At 53.4% G+C, this 25,648-nt stretch overlaps 1 protein-coding gene across 1 annotated transcript in view; it reads left to right on the forward strand.

The window, feature by feature from the left end:
- Positions 1-25,648, forward strand: part of LOC128822406 (serine/threonine-protein kinase PAK 3-like) — a 43,234-nt gene that overhangs the window by 12,279 nt on the left and 5,307 nt on the right. Inside the window, exons 4-7 of the mRNA XM_054004106.1 lie at positions 20,830-20,961; positions 21,238-21,573; positions 24,502-24,614; positions 25,244-25,361. Coding sequence (XP_053860081.1) covers positions 20,830-20,961; positions 21,238-21,573; positions 24,502-24,614; positions 25,244-25,361 — 699 coding nt within the window. The remainder of the gene's footprint in view (positions 1-20,829; positions 20,962-21,237; positions 21,574-24,501; positions 24,615-25,243; positions 25,362-25,648) is intronic.

Genomic DNA, 25,648 nt, shown 5'->3' on the forward strand with positions numbered 1-25,648 from the left:
ACTGCGGCCACAGCTGGGAGTGCTGTGCCCAGTTGTGGGCCCCTGTGAAGCAGAAAGTCCTTGAGGGGCTGGAGCGTGTGCAGAGGAGGACACGGGAGCTGGGGAAGGCTGTGGAGTGCAAGGCCAAGGAGGAGGTGCTGAGGGAGCTTTAGCCTGGACAACGGGAGGCTCGTCAGGGCCCTTCAGGCACACTTCCATAGATCCATAGAGGACAGCGCTCACCCCAAGGCCTGCTTCCCTGCCAAACATCCCCGCTCTGCATCCATGTGCTTTAGCCACCTGAGCAGGTGACACTTCCAATTTGTGGTTTCTTGGCTTGCTAGGAGGAGAAGCCCTGCTCATTTTCTCTCTTCCCAGCAAGCAAAGATGCTTCTGCACAAGCTTTCCTGCCCTTTTCCTGCACCGAATGGGATTCTGATCCACTTTTAGTTTTCCATGTCTGCCGCAGCAATAGCAAAGGCCTTGCTGGCTATTTCCTACTTTTCCATTTCACAGCTTTCAAGAGCTAAAAGCTCCCTTGTGCAGAGGCACTGTGCCTTGCAGATAGCAGCCAGGGAGGACTATCAAATTCCTAGGCAAACAGAGTTCTCTTGAATTAGCCCATTTTAATCTGGCCGGAGTGACTTAGAATGCCATTGCTAAGAATGCTGATGATTTCTCCTTCAAAGAGGTGGTTGTAGATGCCAGGAGAAAGGAGGTGCTAAACGATAGGTAACGGCCTGTCCCTCATGTTTCTCTCTTGCCACAGATGACAGAAGCAGCAGCAGTCTCTGCCCCGGCTCCCTCTACTCCTGGAGAAGAAGCCAAAGAGGAGGAAAAGGAGCAAGACGACCACGAGCCTGCAGCTGTGGTCACAGCAGAGCCTGATGCTTCCAAGAGAGTAAGTGCCAGTTGTGGGTGGTGCTGTCTTTAGTGCAAGGCAGAGCTGCAAGTTTCTGAGCAGCCAGCACTTGCTGTTGCTGGCTGAGGATGCTGAGTGCTGGAATCCCGCAGGACGCGGCCATTTCCTGCAGGCAGGGACAGCTAGAAATTGGCCTTTGGCCTGTCACCTTGAGGCACCCAAGAGCTGGGGGCTGCAGCTCAGCTTCTGCCTGCTTGGCTCAGTGAAGCTCTGTCTCTGGGCTTCTGCAGGGCCGTGGCCAAGGGCACAGGTGCTCTTGCTGGAGGTCACGGGGCTTTCTTTAGTTGTTTTCCCTTTGTGCAAAGGTGTGTTTGGCTTGTGGAAGTGTTCTGCAGTTTTCTGCAGCAGTTCTTCACTTGTACAGTCTCTTTTGGCTTTTGATAAGCTGCAAGGAGATGATTGCGTTGTCCATGAAGCTGGGGCAGGCCATTCTTGTGGGGTGAGGCCAAAGGAAGCAAGTGCCTTGTAGGGAAGGCTTCTTGCCAGGCAAAAAGCAGAAGGGGCGAGTTTCTGTGGATGCGTTTTGGGATGAAGCCTGCAGCTTTGGAAATGGCATTAGTGCCTCGGGTGGGGGTGAAGCTGCAAGTCCTTGACTGCTGTCTTGTGTTGCTGAGCAGAGGAAGGACATCTTGGAATTGTGGCTGCTGTCTTTGAAGTCAAAGGGGCAAGTTTGTGGTGGGGGAGCTGCGTGGGCCCAAAGGACCCAGGGGTGCCGGTCAAGAGCAGCTGAAGGTGGGCCAGCGCGTGGCCAGGGAGCCAAGAAGGCCAAGGGCATCCTGGCCTGTGTCAGCAAGAGTGGGGCAGCAGGAGCAGGGCAGTGAGCGTCCCCCTGGGCTGGGCAGCGCTGCGGCCACAGCTGGGAGTGCTGTGCCCAGTTGTGGGCCCCTGTGAAGCAGAAAGTCCTTGAGGGGCTGGAGCGTGTGCAGAGGAGGACACGGGAGCTGGGGAAGGCTGTGGAGCGCAAGGCCAAGGAGGAGGTGCTGAGGGAGCTTTAGCCTGGACAACGGGAGGCTCGTCAGGGCCCTTCAGGCACACTTCCATAGATCCATAGAGGACAGCGCTCACCCCATGGCCTGCTTCCCTGCCAAACATCCCCGCTCTGCATCCATGTGCTTTAGCCACCTGAGGAAGTGACACTTCCAATTTGTGGTTTCTTGGCTTGCTAGGAGGAGAAGCCCTGCTCATTTTCTCTCTTCCCAGCAAGCAAAGATGCTTCTGCACAAGCTTTCCTGCCCTTTTCCTGCACCGAATGGGATTCTGATCCACTTTTAGTTTTCCATGTCTGCCGCAGCAATAGCAAAGGCCTTGCTGGCTATTTCCTACTTTTCCATTTCACAGCTTTCAAGAGCTAAAAGCTCCCTTGTGCAGAGGCACTGTGCCTTGCAGATAGCAGCCATGGAGGACTATCAAATTCCTAGGCAAACAGAGTTCTCTTGAATTAGCCCATTTTAATCTGGCCGGAGTGACTTAGAATGCCGTTGCTAAGAATGCTGATGATTTCTCCTTCAAAGAGGTGGTTGTAGATGCCAGGAGAAAGGAGGTGCTAAACGATAGGTAACGGCCTGTCCCTCATGTTTCTCTCTTGCCACAGATGACAGAAGCAGCAGCAGTCTCTGCCCCGGCTCCCTCTGCTCCTGGAGAAGAAGCCAAAGAGGAGCAAAAGGAGCAAGACGACCACGAGCCTGCAGCTGTGGTCACAGCAGAGCCTGATGCTTCCAAGAGAGTAAGTGCCAGTTGTGGGTGGTGCTGTCTTTAGTGCAAGGCAGAGCTGCAAGTTTCTGAGCAGCCAGCACTTGCTGTTGCTGGCTGAGGATGCTGAGTGCTGGACTCCCGCAGGACGCGGCCATTTCCTGCAGGCAGGGACAGCTAGAAATTGGCCTTTGGCCTGTCACCTTGAGGCACCCAAGAGCTGGGGGCTGCGGCTCAGCTTCTGCCTGCTTGGCTCAGTGAAGTTCTGTCTCTGGGCTTCTGCAAGGGCAGAGGTGCTCGTGCTGGAGGTCACGGGGCTTTCTTTAGTTGTTTTCCCTTTGTGCAAAGGTGTGTTTGGCTTGTGGAAGTGTTCTGCAGTTTTCTGCAGCAGTTCTTCACTTGTACACTCTCTTTTGGCTTTTGATAAGCTGCAAGGAGATGATTGCGTTGTCCATGAAGCTGGGGCAGGCCATTCTTGTGGGGTGAGGCCAAAGGAAGCAAGTGCCTCGTAGGGAAGGCTCCTTGCTAGGCAAAAAGCAGAAGGGGCAAGTTTCTTTGGTTGCGTTTTGGGATGAAGCCTGCAGCTTTGGAAATGGCATTAGTGGCTCGGGTGGGGGTGAAGCTGCAAGTCCTTGACTGCTGTCTTGTGTTGCTGAGAAGAGGAAGGACATCTTGGAATTGTGGGTGCTGTATTTGACGTCAAAGGGGCAAGTTTGTGGTGGGGGAGCTGCGTGGGCCCAAAGGACCCAGGGGTGCCGGTCAAGAGCAGCTGAAGGTGGGCCAGCGCGTGGCCAGGGAGCCAAGAAGGCCAAGGGCATCCTGGCCTGTGTCAGCAAGAGTGGGGCAGCAGGAGCAGGGCAGGGAGCGTCCCCCTGGGCTGGGCAGCGCTGCGGCCACAGCTGGGAGTGCTGTGCCCAGTTGTGGGCCCCTGTGAAGCAGAAAGTCCTTGAGGGGCTGGAGCGTGTGCAGAGGAGGACACGGGAGCTGGGGAAGGCTGTGGAGCGCAAGGCCAAGGAGGAGGTGTTGAGGGAGCTTTAGCCTGGACAACGGGAGGCTCGTCAGGGCCCTTCAGGCACACTTCCATAGATCCATAGAGGACAGCGCTCACCCCAAGGCCTGCTTCCCTGCCAAACATCCCCGCTCTGCATCCATGTGCTTTAGCCACCTGAGCAGGTGACACTTCCAATTTGTGGTTTCTTGGCTTGCTTGGAGGAGAAGCCCTGCTCATTTTCTCTCTTCCCAGCAAGCAAAGATGCTTCTGCACAAGCTTTCCTGCCCTTTTCCTGCACCGAATGGGATTCTGATCCACTTTTACTTTTCCATGTCTGCCGCAGCAATAGCAAAGGCCTTGCTGGCTATTTCCTACTTTTCCATTTCACAGCTTTCAAGAGCTAAAAGCTCCCTTGTGCAGAGGCACTGTGCCTTGCAGATAGCAGCCAGGGAGGACTATCAAATTCCTAGGCAAACAGAGTTCTCTTGAATTAGCCCATTTTAATCTGGCCGGAGTGACTTAGAATGCCATTGCTAAGAATGCTGATGATTTCTCCTTCAAAGAGGTGGTTGTAGATGCCAGGAGAAAGGAGGTGCTAAACGATAGGTAACGGCCTGTCCCTCATGTTTCTCTCTTGCCACAGATGACAGAAGCAGCAGCAGTCTCTGCCCCGGCTCCCTCTACTCCTGGAGAAGAAGCCAAAGAGGAGGAAAAGGAGCAAGACGACCACGAGCCTGCAGCTGTGGTCACAGCAGAGCCTGATGCTTCCAAGAGAGTAAGTGCCAGTTGTGGGTGGTGCTGTCTTTAGTGCAAGGCAGAGCTGCAAGTTTCTGAGCAGCCAGCACTTGCTGTTGCTGGCTGAGGATGCTGAGTGCTGGAATCCCGCAGGACGCGGCCATTTCCTGCAGGCAGGGACAGCTAGAAATTGGCCTTTGGCCTGTCACCTTGAGGCACCCAAGAGCTGGGGGCTGCGGCTCAGCTTCTGCCTGCTTGGCTCAGTGAAGCTCTGTCTCTGGGCTTCTGCAGGGCCGTGGCCAAGGGCACAGGTGCTCTTGCTGGAGGTCACAGGGCTTTCTTTAGTTGTTTTCCCTTTGTGCAAAGGTGTGTTTGGCTTGTGGAAGTGTTCTGCAGTTTTCTGCAGCAGTTCTTCACTTGTACAGTCTCTTTTGGCTTTTGATAAGCTGCAAGGAGATGATTGCGTTGTCCATGAAGCTGGGGCAGGCCATTCTTGTGGGGTGAGGCCAAAGGAAGCAAGTGCCTTGTAGGGAAGGCTTCTTGCCAGGCAAAAAGCAGAAGGGGCGAGTTTCTGTGGATGCGTTTTGGGATGAAGCCTGCAGCTTTGGAAATGGCATTAGTGCCTCGGGTGGGGGTGAAGCTGCAAGTCCTTGACTGCTGTCTTGTGTTGCTGAGCAGAGGAAGGACATCTTGGAATTGTGGCTGCTGTCTTTGAAGTCAAAGGGGCAAGTTTGTGGTGGGGGAGCTGCGTGGGCCCAAAGGACCCAGGGGTGCCGGTCAAGAGCAGCTGAAGGTGGGCCAGCGCGTGGCCAGGGAGCCAAGAAGGCCAAGGGCATCCTGGCCTGTGTCAGCAAGAGTGGGGCAGCAGGAGCAGGGCAGTGAGCGTCCCCCTGGGCTGGGCAGCGCTGCGGCCACAGCTGGGAGTGCTGTGCCCAGTTGTGGGCCCCTGTGAAGCAGAAAGTCCTTGAGGGGCTGGAGCGTGTGCAGAGGAGGACACGGGAGCTGGGGAAGGCTGTGGAGCGCAAGGCCAAGGAGGAGGTGCTGAGGGAGCTTTAGCCTGGACAACGGGAGGCTCGTCAGGGCCCTTCAGGCACACTTCCATAGATCCATAGAGGACAGCGCTCACCCCAAGGCCTGCTTCCCTGCCAAACATCCCCGCTCTGCATCCATGTGCTTTAGCCACCTGAGGAAGTGACACTTCCAATTTGTGGTTTCTTGGCTTGCTAGGAGGAGAAGCCCTGCTCATTTTCTCTCTTCCCAGCAAGCAAAGATGCTTCTGCACAAGCTTTCCTGCCCTTTTCCTGCACCGAATGGGATTCTGATCCACTTTTAGTTTTCCATGTCTGCCGCAGCAATAGCAAAGGCCTTGCTGGCTATTTCCTACTTTTCCATTTCACAGCTTTCAAGAGCTAAAAGCTCCCTTGTGCAGAGGCACTGTGCCTTGCAGATAGCAGCCAGGGAGGACTATCAAATTCCTAGGCAAACAGAGTTCTCTTGAATTAGCCCATTTTAATCTGGCCGGAGTGACTTAGAATGCCGTTGCTAAGAATGCTGATGATTTCTCCTTCAAAGAGGTGGTTGTAGATGCCAGGAGAAAGGAGGTGCTAAACGATAGGTAACGGCCTGTCCCTCATGTTTCTCTCTTGCCACAGATGACAGAAGCAGCAGCAGTCTCTGCCCCGGCTCCCTCTGCTCCTGGAGAAGAAGCCAAAGAGGAGCAAAAGGAGCAAGACGACCACGAGCCTGCAGCTGTGGTCACAGCAGAGCCTGATGCTTCCAAGAGAGTAAGTGCCAGTTGTGGGTGGTGCTGTCTTTAGTGCAAGGCAGAGCTGCAAGTTTCTGAGCAGCCAGCACTTGCTGTTGCTGGCTGAGGATGCTGAGTGCTGGACTCCCGCAGGACGCGGCCATTTCCTGCAGGCAGGGACAGCTAGAAATTGGCCTTTGGCCTGTCACCTTGAGGCACCCAAGAGCTGGGGGCTGCGGCTCAGCTTCTGCCTGCTTGGCTCAGTGAAGTTCTGTCTCTGGGCTTCTGCAAGGGCACAGGTGCTCGTGCTGGAGGTCACAGGGCTTTCTTTAGTTGTTTTCCCTTTGTGCAAAGGTGTGTTTGGCTTGTGGAAGTGTTCTGCAGTTTTCTGGAGCAGTTCTTCACTTGTACACTCTCTTTTGGCTTTTGATAAGCGGCAAGGAGATGATTGCGTTGTCCATGAAGCTGGGGTAGGCCATTCTTGTGGGGTGAGGCCAAAGGAAGCAAGTGCCTTGTAGGGAAGGCTTCTTGCTACGCAAAAAGCAGAAGGGGCAAGTTTCTTTGGTTGCGTTTTGGGATGAAGCCTGCAGCTTTGGAAATGGCATTAGTGGCTCGGGTGGGGGTGAAGCTGCAAGTCCTTGACTGCTGTCTTGTGTTGCTGAGCAGAGGAAGGACATCTTGGAATTGTGGCTGCTGCCTTTGAAGTCAAAGGGGCAAGTTTGTGGTGGGGGAGCTGCGTGGGCCCAAAGGACCCAGGGGTGCCGGTCAAGAGCAGCTGAAGGTGGGCCAGCGCGTGGCCAGGGAGCCAAGAAGGCCAAGGGCGTCCTGGCCTGTGTCAGCAAGAGTGGGGCAGCAGGAGCAGGGCAGGGAGCGTCCCCCTGGGCTGGGCAGCGCTGCGGCCACAGCTGGGAGTGCTGTGCCCAGTTGTGGGCCCCTGTGAAGCAGAAAGTCCTTGAGGGGCTGGAGCGTGTGCAGAGGAGGACACGGGAGCTGGGGAAGGCTGTGGAGCACAAGGCCAAGGAGGAGGTGCTGAGGGAGCTTTAGCCTGGACAACGGGAGGCTCGTCAGGGCCCTTCAGGCACACTTCCATAGATCCATAGAGGACAGCGCTCACCCCAAGGCCTGCTTCCCTGCCAAACCTCCCCGCTCTGCATCCATGTGCTTTAGCCACCTGAGGAAGTGACACTTCCAATTTGTGGTTTCTTGGCTTGCTAGGAGGAGAAGCCCTGTTGATTTTCTCTCTTCCCAGCAAGCAAAGATGCTTCTGCACAAGCTTTCCTGCCCTTTTCCTGCACCGAATGGGATTCTGATCCACTTTTAGTTTTCCATGTCTGCCGCAGCAATAGCAAAGGCCTTGCTGGCTATTTCCTACTTTTCCATTTCACAGCTTTCAAGAGCTAAAAGCTCCCTTGTGCAGAGGCACTGTGCCTTGCAGATAGCAGCCAGGGAGGACTATCAAATTCCTAGGCAAACAGAGTTCTCTTGAATTAGCCCATTTTAATGTGGCCAGAGTGACTTAGAATGCCATTGCTAAGAATGCTGATGATTTCTCCTTCAAAGAGGTGGTTGTAGATGCGAGGAGAAAGGAGGTTCTAAACCATAGGTAACGGCCTGTCCCTCATGTTTCTCTCTTGCCACAGATGACAGAAGCAGCAGCAGTCTCTGCCCCAGCTCCCTCTGCTCCTGGAGAAGAAGCCAAAGAGGAGCAAAAGGAGCAAGACGACCACAAGCCTGCAGCTGTGGTCACAGCAGAGCCTGATGCTTCCAAGAGAGTAAGTGCCAGTTGTGGGTGGTGCTGTCTTTAGTGCAAGGCAGAGCTGCAAGTTTCTGAGCAGCCAGCACTTGCTGTTGCTGGCTGAGGATGCTGAGTGCTGGAATCCCGCAGGACGCGGCCATTTCCTGCAGGCAGGGACAGCTAGAAATTGGCCTTTGGCCTGTCACCTTGAGGCACCCAAGAGCTGGGGGCTGCGGCTCAGCTTCTGCCTGCTTGGCTCAGTGAAGCTCTGTCTCTGGGCTTCTGCAGGGCCGTGGCCAAGGGCACAGGTGCTCTTGCTGGAGGTCACAGGGCTTTCTTTAGTTGTTTTCCCTTTCTGCAAAGGTGTGTTTGGCTTGTGGAAGTGTTCTGCAGTTTTCTGCAGCAGTTCTTCACTTGTACAGTCTCTTTTGGCTTTTGATAAGCTGCAAGGAGATGATTGCGTTGTCCATGAAGCTGGGGCAGGCCATTCTTGTGGGGTGAGGCCAAAGGAAGCAAGTGCCTTGTAGGGAAGGCTTCTTGTCAGGCAAAAAGCAGAAGGGGCAAGTTGCTGTGGGTGCGTTTTGGGATGAAGCCTGCAGCTTTGGAAATGGCATTAGTGCCTCGGGTGGGGGTGAAGCTGCAAGTCCTTGACTGCTGTCTTGTGTTGCTGAGAAGAGGAAGGACATCTTGGAATTGTGGCTGCTGTATTTGACGTCAAAGGGGCAAGTTTGTGGTGGGGGAGCTGCGTGGGCCCAAAGGACCCAGGGGTGCCGGTCAAGAGCAGCTGAAGGTGGGCCAGCGCGTGGCCAGGGAGCCAAGAAGGCCAAGGGCATCCTGGCCTGTGTCAGCAAGAGTGGGGCAGCAGGAGCAGGGCAGGGAGCGTCCCCCTGGGCTGGGCAGCACTGCGGCCACAGCTGGGAGTGCTGTGCCCAGTTGTGGGCCCCTGTGAAGCAGAAAGTCCTTGAGGGGCTGGAGCGTGTGCAGAGGAGGACACGGGAGCTGGGGAAGGCTGTGGAGTGCAAGGCCAAGGAGGAGGTGCTGAGGGAGCTTTAGCCTGGACAACGGGAGGCTCGTCAGGGCCCTTCAGGCACACTTCCATAGATCCATAGAGGACAGCGCTCACCCCAAGGCCTGCTTCCCTGCCAAACATCCCCGCTCTGCATCCATGTGCTTTAGCCACCTGAGCAGGTGACACTTCCAATTTGTGGTTTCTTGGCTTGCTAGGAGGAGAAGCCCTGCTCATTTTCTCTCTTCCCAGCAAGCAAAGATGCTTCTGCACAAGCTTTCCTGCCCTTTTCCTGCACCGAATGGGATTCTGATCCACTTTTAGTTTTCCATGTCTGCCGCAGCAATAGCAAAGGCCTTGCTGGCTATTTCCTACTTTTCCATTTCACAGCTTTCAAGAGCTAAAAGCTCCCTTGTGCAGAGGCACTGTGCCTTGCAGATAGCAGCCAGGGAGGACTATCAAATTCCTAGGCAAACAGAGTTCTCTTGAATTAGCCCATTTTAATCTGGCCGGAGTGACTTAGAATGCCATTGCTAAGAATGCTGATGATTTCTCCTTCAAAGAGGTGGTTGTAGATGCCAGGAGAAAGGAGGTGCTAAACGATAGGTAACGGCCTGTCCCTCATGTTTCTCTCTTGCCACAGATGACAGAAGCAGCAGCAGTCTCTGCCCCGGCTCCCTCTACTCCTGGAGAAGAAGCCAAAGAGGAGGAAAAGGAGCAAGACGACCACGAGCCTGCAGCTGTGGTCACAGCAGAGCCTGATGCTTCCAAGAGAGTAAGTGCCAGTTGTGGGTGGTGCTGTCTTTAGTGCAAGGCAGAGCTGCAAGTTTCTGAGCAGCCAGCACTTGCTGTTGCTGGCTGAGGATGCTGAGTGCTGGAATCCCGCAGGACGCGGCCATTTCCTGCAGGCAGGGACAGCTAGAAATTGGCCTTTGGCCTGTCACCTTGAGGCACCCAAGAGCTGGGGGCTGCAGCTCAGCTTCTGCCTGCTTGGCTCAGTGAAGCTCTGTCTCTGGGCTTCTGCAGGGCCGTGGCCAAGGGCACAGGTGCTCTTGCTGGAGGTCACGGGGCTTTCTTTAGTTGTTTTCCCTTTGTGCAAAGGTGTGTTTGGCTTGTGGAAGTGTTCTGCAGTTTTCTGCAGCAGTTCTTCACTTGTACAGTCTCTTTTGGCTTTTGATAAGCTGCAAGGAGATGATTGCGTTGTCCATGAAGCTGGGGCAGGCCATTCTTGTGGGGTGAGGCCAAAGGAAGCAAGTGCCTTGTAGGGAAGGCTTCTTGCCAGGCAAAAAGCAGAAGGGGCGAGTTTCTGTGGATGCGTTTTGGGATGAAGCCTGCAGCTTTGGAAATGGCATTAGTGCCTCGGGTGGGGGTGAAGCTGCAAGTCCTTGACTGCTGTCTTGTGTTGCTGAGCAGAGGAAGGACATCTTGGAATTGTGGCTGCTGTCTTTGAAGTCAAAGGGGCAAGTTTGTGGTGGGGGAGCTGCGTGGGCCCAAAGGACCCAGGGGTGCCGGTCAAGAGCAGCTGAAGGTGGGCCAGCGCGTGGCCAGGGAGCCAAGAAGGCCAAGGGCATCCTGGCCTGTGTCAGCAAGAGTGGGGCAGCAGGAGCAGGGCAGTGAGCGTCCCCCTGGGCTGGGCAGCGCTGCGGCCACAGCTGGGAGTGCTGTGCCCAGTTGTGGGCCCCTGTGAAGCAGAAAGTCCTTGAGGGGCTGGAGCGTGTGCAGAGGAGGACACGGGAGCTGGGGAAGGCTGTGGAGCGCAAGGCCAAGGAGGAGGTGCTGAGGGAGCTTTAGCCTGGACAACGGGAGGCTCGTCAGGGCCCTTCAGGCACACTTCCATAGATCCATAGAGGACAGCGCTCACCCCATGGCCTGCTTCCCTGCCAAACATCCCCGCTCTGCATCCATGTGCTTTAGCCACCTGAGGAAGTGACACTTCCAATTTGTGGTTTCTTGGCTTGCTAGGAGGAGAAGCCCTGCTCATTTTCTCTCTTCCCAGCAAGCAAAGATGCTTCTGCACAAGCTTTCCTGCCCTTTTCCTGCACCGAATGGGATTCTGATCCACTTTTAGTTTTCCATGTCTGCCGCAGCAATAGCAAAGGCCTTGCTGGCTATTTCCTACTTTTCCATTTCACAGCTTTCAAGAGCTAAAAGCTCCCTTGTGCAGAGGCACTGTGCCTTGCAGATAGCAGCCAGGGAGGACTATCAAATTCCTAGGCAAACAGAGTTCTCTTGAATTAGCCCATTTTAATCTGGCCGGAGTGACTTAGAATGCCGTTGCTAAGAATGCTGATGATTTCTCCTTCAAAGAGGTGGTTGTAGATGCCAGGAGAAAGGAGGTGCTAAACGATAGGTAACGGCCTGTCCCTCATGTTTCTCTCTTGCCACAGATGACAGAAGCAGCAGCAGTCTCTGCCCCGGCTCCCTCTGCTCCTGGAGAAGAAGCCAAAGAGGAGCAAAAGGAGCAAGACGACCACGAGCCTGCAGCTGTGGTCACAGCAGAGCCTGATGCTTCCAAGAGAGTAAGTGCCAGTTGTGGGTGGTGCTGTCTTTAGTGCAAGGCAGAGCTGCAAGTTTCTGAGCAGCCAGCACTTGCTGTTGCTGGCTGAGGATGCTGAGTGCTGGACTCCCGCAGGACGCGGCCATTTCCTGCAGGCAGGGACAGCTAGAAATTGGCCTTTGGCCTGTCACCTTGAGGCACCCAAGAGCTGGGGGCTGCGGCTCAGCTTCTGCCTGCTTGGCTCAGTGAAGTTCTGTCTCTGGGCTTCTGCAAGGGCAGAGGTGCTCGTGCTGGAGGTCACGGGGCTTTCTTTAGTTGTTTTCCCTTTGTGCAAAGGTGTGTTTGGCTTGTGGAAGTGTTCTGCAGTTTTCTGCAGCAGTTCTTCACTTGTACACTCTCTTTTGGCTTTTGATAAGCTGCAAGGAGATGATTGCGTTGTCCATGAAGCTGGGGTAGGCCATTCTTGTGGGGTGAGGCCAAAGGAAGCAAGTGCCTCGTAGGGAAGGCTCCTTGCTAGGCAAAAAGCAGAAGGGGCAAGTTTCTTTGGTTGCGTTTTGGGATGAAGCCTGCAGCTTTGGAAATGGCATTAGTGGCTCGGGTGGGGGTGAAGCTGCAAGTCCTTGACTGCTGTCTTGTGTTGCTGAGAAGAGGAAGGACATCTTGGAATTGTGGGTGCTGTATTTGACGTCAAAGGGGCAAGTTTGTGGTGGGGGAGCTGCGTGGGCCCAAAGGACCCAGGGGTGCCGGTCAAGAGCAGCTGAAGGTGGGCCAGCGCGTGGCCAGGGAGCCAAGAAGGCCAAGGGCATCCTGGCCTGTGTCAGCAAGAGTGGGGCAGCAGGAGCAGGGCAGGGAGCGTCCCCCTGGGCTGGGCAGCGCTGCGGCCACAGCTGGGAGTGCTGTGCCCAGTTGTGGGCCCCTGTGAAGCAGAAAGTCCTTGAGGGGCTGGAGCGTGTGCAGAGGAGGACACGGGAGCTGGGGAAGGCTGTGGAGCGCAAGGCCAAGGAGGAGGTGTTGAGGGAGCTTTAGCCTGGACAACGGGAGGCTCGTCAGGGCCCTTCAGGCACACTTCCATAGATCCATAGAGGACAGCGCTCACCCCAAGGCCTGCTTCCCTGCCAAACATCCCCGCTCTGCATCCATGTGCTTTAGCCACCTGAGCAGGTGACACTTCCAATTTGTGGTTTCTTGGCTTGCTTGGAGGAGAAGCCCTGCTGATTTTCTCTCTTCCCAGCAAGCAAAGATGCTTCTGCACAAGCTTTCCTGCCCTTTTCCTGCACCGAATGGGATTCTGATCCACTTTTACTTTTCCATGTCTGCCGCAGCAATAGCAAAGGCCTTGCTGGCTATTTCCTACTTTTCCATTTCACAGCTTTCAAGAGCTAAAAGCTCCCTTGTGCAGAGGCACTGTGCCTTGCAGATAGCAGCCAGGGAGGACTATCAAATTCCTAGGCAAACAGAGTTCTCTTGAATTAGCCCATTTTAATCTGGCCGGAGTGACTTAGAATGCCATTGCTAAGAATGCTGATGATTTCTCCTTCAAAGAGGTGGTTGTAGATGCCAGGAGAAAGGAGGTGCTAAACGATAGGTAACGGCCTGTCCCTCATGTTTCTCTCTTGCCACAGATGACAGAAGCAGCAGCAGTCTCTGCCCCGGCTCCCTCTACTCCTGGAGAAGAAGCCAAAGAGGAGGAAAAGGAGCAAGACGACCACGAGCCTGCAGCTGTGGTCACAGCAGAGCCTGATGCTTCCAAGAGAGTAAGTGCCAGTTGTGGGTGGTGCTGTCTTTAGTGCAAGGCAGAGCTGCAAGTTTCTGAGCAGCCAGCACTTGCTGTTGCTGGCTGAGGATGCTGAGTGCTGGAATCCCGCAGGACGCGGCCATTTCCTGCAGGCAGGGACAGCTAGAAATTGGCCTTTGGCCTGTCACCTTGAGGCACCCAAGAGCTGGGGGCTGCGGCTCAGCTTCTGCCTGCTTGGCTCAGTGAAGCTCTGTCTCTGGGCTTCTGCAGGGCCGTGGCCAAGGGCACAGGTGCTCTTGCTGGAGGTCACAGGGCTTTCTTTAGTTGTTTTCCCTTTGTGCAAAGGTGTGTTTGGCTTGTGGAAGTGTTCTGCAGTTTTCTGCAGCAGTTCTTCACTTGTACAGTCTCTTTTGGCTTTTGATAAGCTGCAAGGAGATGATTGCGTTGTCCATGAAGCTGGGGCAGGCCATTCTTGTGGGGTGAGGCCAAAGGAAGCAAGTGCCTTGTAGGGAAGGCTTCTTGCCAGGCAAAAAGCAGAAGGGGCGAGTTTCTGTGGATGCGTTTTGGGATGAAGCCTGCAGCTTTGGAAATGGCATTAGTGCCTCGGGTGGGGGTGAAGCTGCAAGTCCTTGACTGCTGTCTTGTGTTGCTGAGCAGAGGAAGGACATCTTGGAATTGTGGCTGCTGTCTTTGAAGTCAAAGGGGCAAGTTTGTGGTGGGGGAGCTGCGTGGGCCCAAAGGACCCAGGGGTGCCGGTCAAGAGCAGCTGAAGGTGGGCCAGCGCGTGGCCAGGGAGCCAAGAAGGCCAAGGGCATCCTGGCCTGTGTCAGCAAGAGTGGGGCAGCAGGAGCAGGGCAGTGAGCGTCCCCCTGGGCTGGGCAGCGCTGCGGCCACAGCTGGGAGTGCTGTGCCCAGTTGTGGGCCCCTGTGAAGCAGAAAGTCCTTGAGGGGCTGGAGCGTGTGCAGAGGAGGACACGGGAGCTGGGGAAGGCTGTGGAGCGCAAGGCCAAGGAGGAGGTGCTGAGGGAGCTTTAGCCTGGACAACGGGAGGCTCGTCAGGGCCCTTCAGGCACACTTCCATAGATCCATAGAGGACAGCGCTCACCCCATGGCCTGCTTCCCTGCCAAACATCCCCGCTCTGCATCCATGTGCTTTAGCCACCTGAGGAAGTGACACTTCCAATTTGTGGTTTCTTGGCTTGCTAGGAGGAGAAGCCCTGCTGATTTTCTCTCTTCCCAGCAAGCAAAGATGCTTCTGCACAAGCTTTCCTGCCCTTTTCCTGCACCGAATGGGATTCTGATCCACTTTTAGTTTTCCATGTCTGCCGCAGCAATAGCAAAGGCCTTGCTGGCTATTTCCTACTTTTCCATTTCACAGCTTTCAAGAGCTAAAAGCTCCCTTGTGCAGAGGCACTGTGCCTTGCAGATAGCAGCCAGGGAGGACTATCAAATTCCTAGGCAAACAGAGTTCTCTTGAATTAGCCCATTTTAATCTGGCCGGAGTGACTTAGAATGCCGTTGCTAAGAATGCTGATGATTTCTCCTTCAAAGAGGTGGTTGTAGATGCCAGGAGAAAGGAGGTGCTAAACGATAGGTAACGGCCTGTCCCTCATGTTTCTCTCTTGCCACAGATGACAGAAGCAGCAGCAGTCTCTGCCCCGGCTCCCTCTGCTCCTGGAGAAGAAGCCAAAGAGGAGCAAAAGGAGCAAGACGACCACGAGCCTGCAGCTGTGGTCACAGCAGAGCCTGATGCTTCCAAGAGAGTAAGTGCCAGTTGTGGGTGGTGCTGTCTTTAGTGCAAGGCAGAGCTGCAAGTTTCTGAGCAGCCAGCACTTGCTGTTGCTGGCTGAGGATGCTGAGTGCTGGACTCCCGCAGGACGCGGCCATTTCCTGCAGGCAGGGACAGCTAGAAATTGGCCTTTGGCCTGTCACCTTGAGGCACCCAAGAGCTGGGGGCTGCGGCTCAGCTTCTGCCTGCTTGGCTCAGTGAAGCTCTGTCTCTGGGCTTCTGCAAGGGCACAGGTGCTCGTGCTGGAGGTCACAGGGCTTTCTTTAGTTGTTTTCCCTTTGTGCAAAGGTGTGTTTGGCTTGTGGAAGTGTTCTGCAGTTTTCTGGAGCAGTTCTTCACTTGTACACTCTCTTTTGGCTTTTGATAAGCGGCAAGGAGATGATTGCGTTGTCCATGAAGCTGGGGCAGGCCATTCTTGTGGGGTGAGGCCAAAGGAAGCAAGTGCCTTGTAGGGAAGGCTTCTTGCTACGCAAAAAGCAGAAGGGGCAAGTTTCTTTGGTTGCGTTTTGGGATGAAGCCTGCAGCTTTGGAAATGGCATTAGTGCCTCGGGTGGGGGTGAAGCTGCAAGTCCTTGACTGCTGTCTTGTGTTGCTGAGCAGAGGAAGGACATCTTGGAATTGTGGCTGCTGCCTTTGAAGTCAAAGGGGCAAGTTTGTGGTGGGGGAGCTGCGTGGGCCCAAAGGACCCAGGGGTGCCGGTCAAGAGCAGCTGAAGGTGGGCCAGCGCGTGGCCAGGGAGCCAAGAAGGCCAAGGGCGTCCTGGCCTGTGTCAGCAAGAGTGGGGCAGCAGGAGCAGGGCAGGGAGCGTCCCCCTGGGCTGGGCAGCGCTGCGGCCACAGCTGGGAGTGCTGTGCCCAGTTGTGGGCCCCTGTGAAGCAGAAAGTCCTTGAGGGGCTGGAGCGTGTGCAGAGGAGGACACGGGAGCTGGGGAAGGCTGTGGAGCACAAGGCCAAGGAGGAGGTGCTGAGGGAGCTTTAGCCTGGACAACGGGAGGCTCGTCAGGGCCCTTCAGGCACACTTCCATAGATCCATAGAGGACAGCGCTCACCCCAAGGCCTGCTTCCCTGCCAAACCTCCCCGCTCTGCATCCATGTGCTTTAGCCACCTGAGGAAGTGACACTTCCAATTTGTGGTTTCTTGGCTTGCTAGGAGGAGAAGCCCTGTTGATTTTCTCTCTTCCCAGCAAGCAAAGATGCTTCTGCACAAGCTTTCCTGCCCTTTTCCTGCACCGAATGGGATTCTGATCCACTTTTAGTTTTCCATGTCTGCCGCAGCAATAGCAAAGGCCTTGCTGGCTATTTCCTACTTTTCCATTTCACAGCTTTCAAGAGCTAAAAGCTCCCTTGTGCAGAGGCACTGTGCCTTGCAGATAGCAGCCAGGGAGGACTATCAAATTCCTAGGCAAACAGAGTTCTCTTGAATTAGCCCATTTTAATGTGGCCAGAGTGACTTAGAATGCCATTGCTAAGAATGCTGATGATTTCTCCTTCAAAGAGGTGGTTGTAGATGCGAGGAGAAAGGAGGTTCTAAACCATAGGTAACGGCCTGTCCCTCATGTTTCTCTCTTGCCACAGATGACAGAAGCAGCAGCAGTCTCTGCCCCAGCTCCCTCTGCTCCTGGAGAAGAAGCCAAAGAGGAGCAAAAGGAGCAAGACGACCACAAGCCTGCAGCTGTGGTCACAGCAGAGCCTGATGCTTCCAAGAGAGTAAGTGCCAGTTGTGGGTGGTGCTGTCTTTAGTGCAAGGCAGAGCTGCAAGTTTCTGAGCAGCCAGCACTTGCTGTTGCTGGCTGCGGATGCTGAGTGCTGGAATCCCGCAGGACGCGGCCATTTCCTGCAGGCAGGGACAGCTAGAAATTGGCCTTTGGCCTGTCACCTTGAGGCACCCAAGAGCTGGGGGCTGCGGCTCAGCTTCTGCCTGCTTGGCTCAGTGAAGCTCTGTCTCTGGGCTTCTGCAGGGCCGTGGCCAAGGGCACAGGTGCTCTTGCTGGAGGTCACAGGGCTTTCTTTAGTTGTTTTCCCTTTCTGCAAAGGTGTGTTTGGCTTGTGGAAGTGTTCTGCAGTTTTCTGGAGCAGTTCTTCACTTGTACACTCTCTTTTGGCTTTTGATAAGCAGCAAGGAGATGATTGCGTTGTCCATGAAGCTGGGGTAGGCCATTCTTGTGGGGTGAGGCCAAAGGAAGCAAGTGCCTTGTAGGGAAGGCTTCTTGCTACGCAAAAAGCAGAAGGGGCAAGTTTCTTTGGTTGCGTTTTGGGATGAAGCCTGCAGCTTTGGAAATGGCATTAGTGGCTCGGGTGGGGGTGAAGCTGCAAGTCCTTGACTGCTGTCTTGTGTTGCTGAGAAGAGGAAGGACATCTTGGAATTGTGGGTGCTGTATTTGACGTCAAAGGGGCAAGTTTGTGGTGGGGGAGCTGCGTGGGCCCAAAGGACCCAGGGGTGCCGGTCAAGAGCAGCTGAAGGTGGGCCAGCGCGTGGCCAGGGAGCCAAGAAGGCCAAGGGCATCCTGGCCTGTGTCAGCAAGAGTGGGGCAGCAGGAGCAGGGCAGGGAGCGTCCCCCTGGGCTGGGCAGCGCTGCGGCCACAGCTGGGAGTGCTGTGCCCAGTTGTGGGCCCCTGTGAAGCAGAAAGTCCTTGAGGGGCTGGAGCGTGTGCAGAGGAGGACACGGGAGCTGGGGAAGGCTGTGGAGCGCAAGGCCAAGGAGGAGGTGTTGAGGGAGCTTTAGCCTGGACAACGGGAGGCTCGTCAGGGCCCTTCAGGCACACTTCCATAGATCCATAGAGGACAGCGCTCACCCCAAGGCCTGCTTCCCTGCCAAACATCCCCGCTCTGCATCCATGTGCTTTAGCCACCTGAGCAGGTGACACTTCCAATTTGTGGTTTCTTGGCTTGCTTGGAGGAGAAGCCCTGCTCATTTTCTCTTTTCCCAGCAAGCAAAGATGCTTCTGCACAAGCTTTCCTGCCCTTTTCCTGCACCGAATGGGATTCTGATCCACTTTTAGTTTTCCATGTCTGCCGCAGCAATAGCAAAGGCCTTGCTGGCTATTTCCTACTTTTCCATTTCACAGCTTTCAAGAGCTAAAAGCTCCCTTGTGCAGAGGCACTGTGCCTTGCAGATAGCAGCCAGGGAGGACTATCAAATTCCTAGGCAAACAGAGTTCTCTTGAATTAGCCCATTTTAATGTGGCCAGAGTGACTTAGAATGCCGTTGCTAAGAATGCTGATGATTTCTCCTTCAAAGAGGTGGTTGTAGATGCGAGGAGAAAGGAGGTTCTAAACCATAGGTAACGGCCTGTCCCTCATGTTTCTCTCTTGCCACAGATGACAGAAGCAGCAGCAGTCTCTGCCCCAGCTCCCTCTGCTCCTGGAGAAGAAGCCAAAGAGGAGCAAAAGGAGCAAGACGACCACAAGCCTGCAGCTGTGGTCACAGCAGAGCCTGATGCTTCCAAGAGAGTAAGTGCCAGTTGTGGGTGGTGCTGTCTTTAGTGCAAGGCAGAGCTGCAAGTTTCTGAGCAGCCAGCACTTGCTGTTGCTGGCTGAGGATGCTGAGTGCTGGAATCCCGCAGGACGCGGCCATTTCCTGCAGGCAGGGACAGCTAGAAATTGGCCTTTGGCCTGTCACCTTGAGGCACCCAAGAGCTGGGGGCTGCGGCTCAGCTTCTGCCTGCTTGGCTCAGTGAAGCTCTGTCTCTGGGCTTCTGCAGGGCCGTGGCCAAGGGCACAGGTGCTCGTGCTGGAGGTCACAGGGCTTTCTTTAGTTGTTTTCCCTTTCTGCAAAGGTGTGTTTGGCTTGTGGAAGTGTTCTGCAGTTTTCTGGAGCAGTTCTTCACTTGTACACTGTCTTTTGGCTTTTGATAAGCAGCAAGGAGATGATTGCGTTGTCCATGAAGCTGAGGTAGGCCATTCTTGTGGGGTGAGGCCAAAGGAAGCAAGTGCCTCGTAGGGAAGGCTCCTTGCTAGGCAAAAAGCAGAAGGGGCAAGTTTCTTTGGTTGCGTTTTGGGATGAAGCCTGCAGCTTTGGAAATGGCATTAGTGCCTCGGGTGGGGGTGAAGCTGCAAGTCCTTGACTGCTGTCTTGTGTTGCTGAGAAGAGGAAGGACATCTTGGAATTGTGGCTGCTGTCTTTGAAGTCAAAGGGGCAAGTTTGTGGTGGGGGAGCTGCGTGGGCCCAAAGGACCCAGGGGTGCCGGTCAAGAGCAGCTGAAGGTGGGCCAGCGCGTGGCCAGGGAGCCAGGAAGGCCAAGGGTGTCCTGGCCTGTGTCAGCAAGAGTGGGGCAGCAGGAGCAGGGCAGGGAGCGTCCCCCTGGGCTGGGCAGCGCTGCGGCCACAGCTGGGAGTGCTGTGCCCAGTTGTGGGCCCCTGTGAAGCAGAAAGTCCTTGAGGGGCTGGAGCGTGTGCAGAGGAGGACACGGGAGCTGGGGAAGGCTGTGGAGCGCAAGGCCAAGGAGGAGGTGCTGAGGGAGCTTTAGCCTGGACAACGGGAGGCTCGTCAGTGACCTCCAGGCAGAGTTCCATAAATCCCTGCAAGATAGTGCTCACTACAAATGCTATTTCTTCTACAAATACCATCTCACTGCATCCAGGTGTTTTTCACACTTCATTTGGTGACTCTTTCATCTTTTGCTTTCTTCGTTTGTTAGGAGGAGAATTCCTGTTCAGTTTCTCATTTCTCAGCAAGGCAGGGCTATTTTCCTCAAACTTTTCTGCCCTTTTCCAGCACTTGTTGAGATTCTGCTTGCATTTTCTTTTGTAAGGTGATGTTTTTGGAGGATGCAGTATTTTTGCATGGGAACACATTTTTTGGGGCAGCGAGCTTGGTGCAGAAGGAGCTGTTCTGGTGCCAGGCCAGTCAACAGGGCCTTGCACTTCACATTCATATTGACAGTACCTCTGTCTTTTTGCAGCCCAGGGAATCAGTAAATGTGGTGTTTGGGAATTGAGCAGGAAATCAGTGGTCTTGCATTCCAGCTTGTCCTCAGAGATCAGAGGAGCTGGGAGGGGCTGGGCTTTATTTCTGATTACAGCCCCTTTAGCACTCTCAGTGTAGTCAAGTCCAAGAGAAGCACTTGGCCGAGCACAGATGCTGCAAGAATGCCATTCCCAGTGCAATGCTCTGCATCTGATTGCATTCCATAAGGACCTAAGTGCTCCAGATTCCCTGGGAGTGTGGTTTATTGAAGCAACAGGAGAGCAATCTCAGGATTGCTGCTGATCAGGGCAATGGCTACCAAGTGTGTGTAGCAACAGAAACGATAGGAAAGAGAGATTATAAGAGTGAGTACTATATTTCTATCTATCTATCTATCTATCTATCTATCTATCTATCTATCTATCTATCTGTCATTTGCATAATTGAATCTTCTTGTCTCTGGTCCAAAGCAGTTGGAGGTGCAAAGTTCACCTAAAGCATCCCTTTCAGGAGAGGATTAGAGACACGTTCTGTTGACTGATTCTGAGCAGGCAGAGCTGTTTCCCCCTCCAGATATGGTGGTTTTTTTCCCCTCAGAGCTGTTTTCCTCCTCCAGCCTCTTCGTCCTGAGGCCCCCAGTTAATTCTTTAATTTTCTGCCTGTCCCAGAGAGGTGGAAGAATTCCATGTTTTAGGTGGTGAAGAGAACATGAACTCCAGAAGTGTCTCTCATAAAGGGTGAGCTCACCCAGGAAGCCACCTGCAGAGGCAGGATGGAGCTGTGGGACTGGGCTGGGTGTCAGTCACTACTGAAAGACAAACAGGACATGGCAGGAGCAGAGGGAGGCCCTCACCAGATCCCTGAGAAATGCCACACCTTCCCTGTCAGCTGCCTGAGAGGCTGTTGGAGCTTCAGCCCCAGATGGCCCCTGATTGTAGTGCCAGGGTCACTTTGGAATCTGTGCCTCCCCACGGGCAGAGAATGACCCAGGAGAGCAGCAGCACAGTGCTCTGGGAACGTGTGAGCCCATCAGTCCTTGAGTCTTGGCCCACAAATGTCCTATGGAAAGTTGAAACCCATCTTCTCTTGCTTTCTGTGCAGATCCTTCCAGAGAAAGAGCAGGAGCAGATTGCATTCTCAGAGATGCCATGCCAGACTCAGGGAGAGCTGAGAGCCCGAGAGCAGGAAGAGCAGCTCAGGCAGCAGGTGGAAGAGCCACAGGAGAATGGCCAGGTAAGCCTGACTCGCCAGGTGTCAGGGAAAGGGCAGGAAGAAGGGCATAAAACAGAGCTCTTGGGAGTGAGGAGGCCAGGAGTCCCAGAGGCACTGAAAGCACAGAGCCTTGGAATCTGCAGAGATCAGCACTGGGACAAGAGGGTTCCATTGGAAGCAGGTGTGGGTAGGGAAGCAGAAAGAAGTGGCTGAATAAATGTGATTTTGAGGCTGCAAGAGGAAAAAGCTGAGCCTTATGGCAGCTCCCAGTCACTTGCTCTGCATTTGTGTGTACAGAGCATCAAGGCAGAGCCACAAGCAGAGCTGCCCGAAGCTCAGAGTGCCATCATGGAAGTAAAGAAGAGAAACCAGGAAGAGACAAGAAGAATTCAAGAGGAGATGAATCTCCATCAGCAGAGGGGCGATCAACAAAACCAGGTGAGTGAAAGAGTGGCAGCCACTCCACTCATGAAAGATCCTCTCTCTCGTATTTTACAGAACTTGAAGGAACAGCTGGACACAGACTTTCAGAAAGCTCACGCTAAGATCAAGGCAAGGGAGAAGAGGCAGGAGGAAGAAATGAAAATCATCAGAGAAAAACTTAATCCCCTCCCTCAGGCTCTACAAAAGCAAGTGAGTGAAAGAGGGATAGCCACGGCAGTCACCAAACTGGTGGTTTCTGCCCTTCTGGCCTTCCCAGTGCAGAGCAGCAGGGAGCGGGGTGATGCCTCTGAGTGCCATCCTGCTCTAGTGTGTATCACAGTCACTCAGAAGGACATTTCCTGGTGTGCTGAATCTCAGCTGCTGCCCTGGACAGTGGGACTTGTCCTTTGGCCTTTTGGCCAGCAGTCATCCAAATTGATTCCTGCTGGCCTGTTCCTGCTCTCCTTGTTTCTTGAGGTGTTTTTACAGGGGAATATGGTGACCCAGATGGAGGATTGAAACAAGCTGTCTGTATCCCTTGTAAATCTGTTCTTTCCTCACAGTCAGTGACTCTTGACTGACAGGGACAAGCTGTAGTCTCTGACTGCTTTGTTCTGTTTGACTCGAGGTGCAAGTGTTGACATCTCACCGGGCAGCCGGCAAAGACTTCCGGCAAATGAGTGGCACTGAAGAGCCCCGAGGCGGGCGTGAGGCACAGGAAGTGTCCCCACCAAAGGTGCTACAGGTTGGGCATGACCTGAAGATGGTGCAGGAAAAGAGGACACATTGGGGGGAGGCCAAACACTTGAACAAGGAGCTGCAAGTGTATCTGAAGCCCTTGGAGGGGGAAAGGAATCCTTGAGAGGAAGTAGAATGGTCATTGTGGCAGTGATCCTTCAGAAAATCCATGAAAATGGACCATGAATCTGGCCATCCACTCGAGTAGAACTAGCCTTTGGTTTTGACCCATCCAGTCTGAGAAGTGGACATCAGAAAAAACCCACTTAAGAGCCCTGCATGTTGCTGACAGCACCTTCCTAAGGGCTTGCATTTGAAATGGAATCTCAGGCTAATCTCTGCCAGCCACCTTTCTGACATAAACTCATTTCTTGTCTCAGATCTACAAGGGCTTTGTCACCAAACCTGCTGCAGCCTTTGCTCTCCAACCTGAGAAGCGGAGCCGGGGCGGTTTGTTCATCTCCAGTGCTGACCCAGCTGCTGCTCAGCAACAGGAGATCAAGGATGACTCCCTGGAGCTACTGAGTACGTCTGCTGTATTTCTTGTCTGAGGGACAGTCTATTGTGTGCAGGTGCCAGCATAGCTGTACCAAATGTTTTTCCTGAGTTTGGTGTCCCAGGGACATTTAGAGACATTTCCCCACAGGAACTGCTGTAGAAAAGCAGTCTCTGTGCTGGCCACCTGTGCCGCAGAGCTGTCTGCCTGGTTGTTGTTGTTACCCAGCCAACCACAAAGGGTTCAAAACTCCAGGCTCTGGGTCTGCCTTTTGAATCTCCTGGAAGCTGGGATCTCTGCTTTAAAGTGAGCATCTTGCATTTTGTTTCCCTCAGGGAAAATAGTGAACATGGAAAATCCTGTGATGAAATACACGGAACTGGAATATATTGGCAGAGGGTGAGTCCAACCACAGTTACTTCTACATAACCACGGGCCAGGTGTTTTTCTGGTGGAATATCTATGCAGTGTGAAGTCAGAACAGCTGCAAACAGACATCTCTCCCCATGTTCAGACACTGGGGATAGATTGTCCCATCTCTCAGTGCTGCTCCGAATTCGTGAGTGTGCCCAGAAGGCATTGGCAGAGACACCTCCATGCTGCCAAGTTCTTGCCTGCAGCAAGGAACAGGACCTGGAAGATCTCCTTGTCTCACAAGTGTGGGACAGTTCTGTGTTAATTTCCTGAGCATTTTTGTATATCTCCAAATCATACAGCCACACTAATAAAAGGGGAAGAAACGTGCTTGCCTGAAAGAGCAACCTACTCCCTGATAGCTGTCAGATAACAGTTCTCAGGAACATTTCTTTCCAAAAGATTGCTGAAGGAAATACTCCATGGTCAGGATAAAAACTGCACAGTTTAGAACCTGAAACCCAAGATGAAAGAAGGAGCTCTCCTTAGGAGCTGAGGCAGTAAACAGCAACGCTTCAGGGACAGGCCCAGTGCCCATGCACTTGAGAGGAAAATGCATCATCTGCCTTCGGGCAGAGCCGCCTGCATCCGGCAGGTTTTAGGCATTTGCAGCAGAGATCTCCTCTGTGGGCTGGCTTTCACTGCAAGATCTGAATGTCTTCTCCTTTCTTTGCTGCTTTTTTGTTTCTAGGACTTTTGGAGATGTTTGCAGAGCACTTGACAATGCCACAGGAGGGCAGGTAAATGTCAACATCTCCCGCAGGTCCTCTGGTGTGAGCAGCTGTGGCTGGAGCTTTGAGTAGAGCTGTGCTGAAAAGGCACAAGAAGCACAGACTGCTACCAGCCTGCAAAATACATTTGGGACAGTCTTTGTCCTTCTCAGCTGCCAGAAGGAAGGCAAGGAGGGCAGCAGTTCCTTTCAGAGAAGGATGTGCTCATTCGCTCTCCATTGCTAAAACAAAGGTGGTGCCTTTGAGCATCTCACTGCTCTTTGGGGCTACGGCTTCAGAGTCCTGAATTCTCACTTCTGGCTGCCAGGAAATGCATCTGAAAGTTACTGGTAGTTCCTTAGCCACCTGCAGTGCTGCACTGGGGAACTGCACGTAGGGAGAGATCTGCACGGTGTCCCTAAAAGCCCTAAGCCCTGCCCATAGCCCGAGATGTATCCACAGAGTATTAAGGCAGGGATTACTTCTTCTGAATCCCATACAAAGCAGCAGGGAGTGTGCTCAGAGCTTTGTGGGTGATAGTTGAGACACCACAGTTACCAAGTGGACAAGGCAAAACCTCAGTGGCCACGTGTCCTGTAAGTGGCCTTCAAGGGAGCAGAGAAATGGGCTGTTGCAATGTCAGTTCCTAATTACTGCAATGCCCAATCACAAGGCAGTTTGGCACAGCTCGGCTGTGGCATTGCAAAAGCACTCGCTCCATGTGCCTTGTGGTCTTGTGCCGCCAACTTCTCAAGTTACTGATTTTCAATGTCATTTTAGGTGGCCATAAAGAAAATAAATCTCCAAGGACCGAGGAAGAAGGAACTAAAAGTCAATGAATTCATGCTCATGAAGACAAATAAGAATCCCAACTTGGTCAACTATTTAGACAGGTGAGTTGTTGTGAATGTTTGTTTACATATTGCAAACATGCATGGTAAAATTCCACTTTGTTCACTGGCAGAAAATAGAGCTGTAATTATTGGTTAATTATTATTGCTCTGCTCATCTCCAGTGGATGGGAAGAGAGTGCATCTTGTCTGCATGAGTCTTCCCTGGTACACAGAGTTTGAAAATTATTCAAAAACCTGCATCACTCATATCTTACTAAATCAATAGCCTGTAAGTTCACAGCCACCACATTGTTTTGGGGATTGATTTTTTTTCAAGGGTCCTCTTACATCCAGATAAACTGACATGGATTTCCCTTGGATTGTGTCCCCTCTTTTCCATTACTTTGCATGCCAGGAAGACTAGTTGCTTATTTCCAGAAACACGCAGTTTGACAGGTTTTTGATCTGTTCCTAACCTGCAGTTTTTACTTGCTGGCAATTGAAGACATCTCCTTTTTTCACAGCTGTGCCTTTCTTCTTGAGACAGATTGTAAACAATGCACAGCCTAGAGGGAATGTCTATTCCTTTCATTCTGTCCTTGTCACAAAGGGACTTGGAAACAAGAATCAATCAAGAAAACAACCTAGCCATGCATGTTTATCTCCATGCTCTTGTTTCCTTCTTTCAGCTACCTTGTGGATGGGCAGCTCTGGCTGGTCATGGAGTACATGGACGGAGGCACTCTGAGCAATGTCATCAGCGAGACCCACCTGTCTGAAGACGAGATGGCAGCCATCAGTCGGGAGGTCAGCAATCCCACCTGTGCTGCCCAGGGCTTGGGCAGGATTGTCTGGGAAACAGGGCTCCGACCTGGAGTGATTTCATGTGCCAAGCTTTGTTTCTATGTTGCTGGTATGCTATGGGCAAGCAAAAGCATCTCAAGTGAAATGCCTGCCAGTGCCCCTGCACTCACAGTACTCAGTTCTTGTACTCATATCTCCTACTGTTGTATTCTCACTGTCCCTTGTATCTGTATTTGCTGCTCTCCACCTTCCCTCCCTAAACTTTTATCTCCAGCCTGTCTGCACTGCAT

The sequence above is a fragment of the Vidua macroura genome, chromosome Z (assembly GCF_024509145.1).
Source record: "Vidua macroura isolate BioBank_ID:100142 chromosome Z, ASM2450914v1, whole genome shotgun sequence".
Taxonomy (NCBI): Eukaryota; Metazoa; Chordata; class Aves; order Passeriformes; family Viduidae; genus Vidua; species Vidua macroura.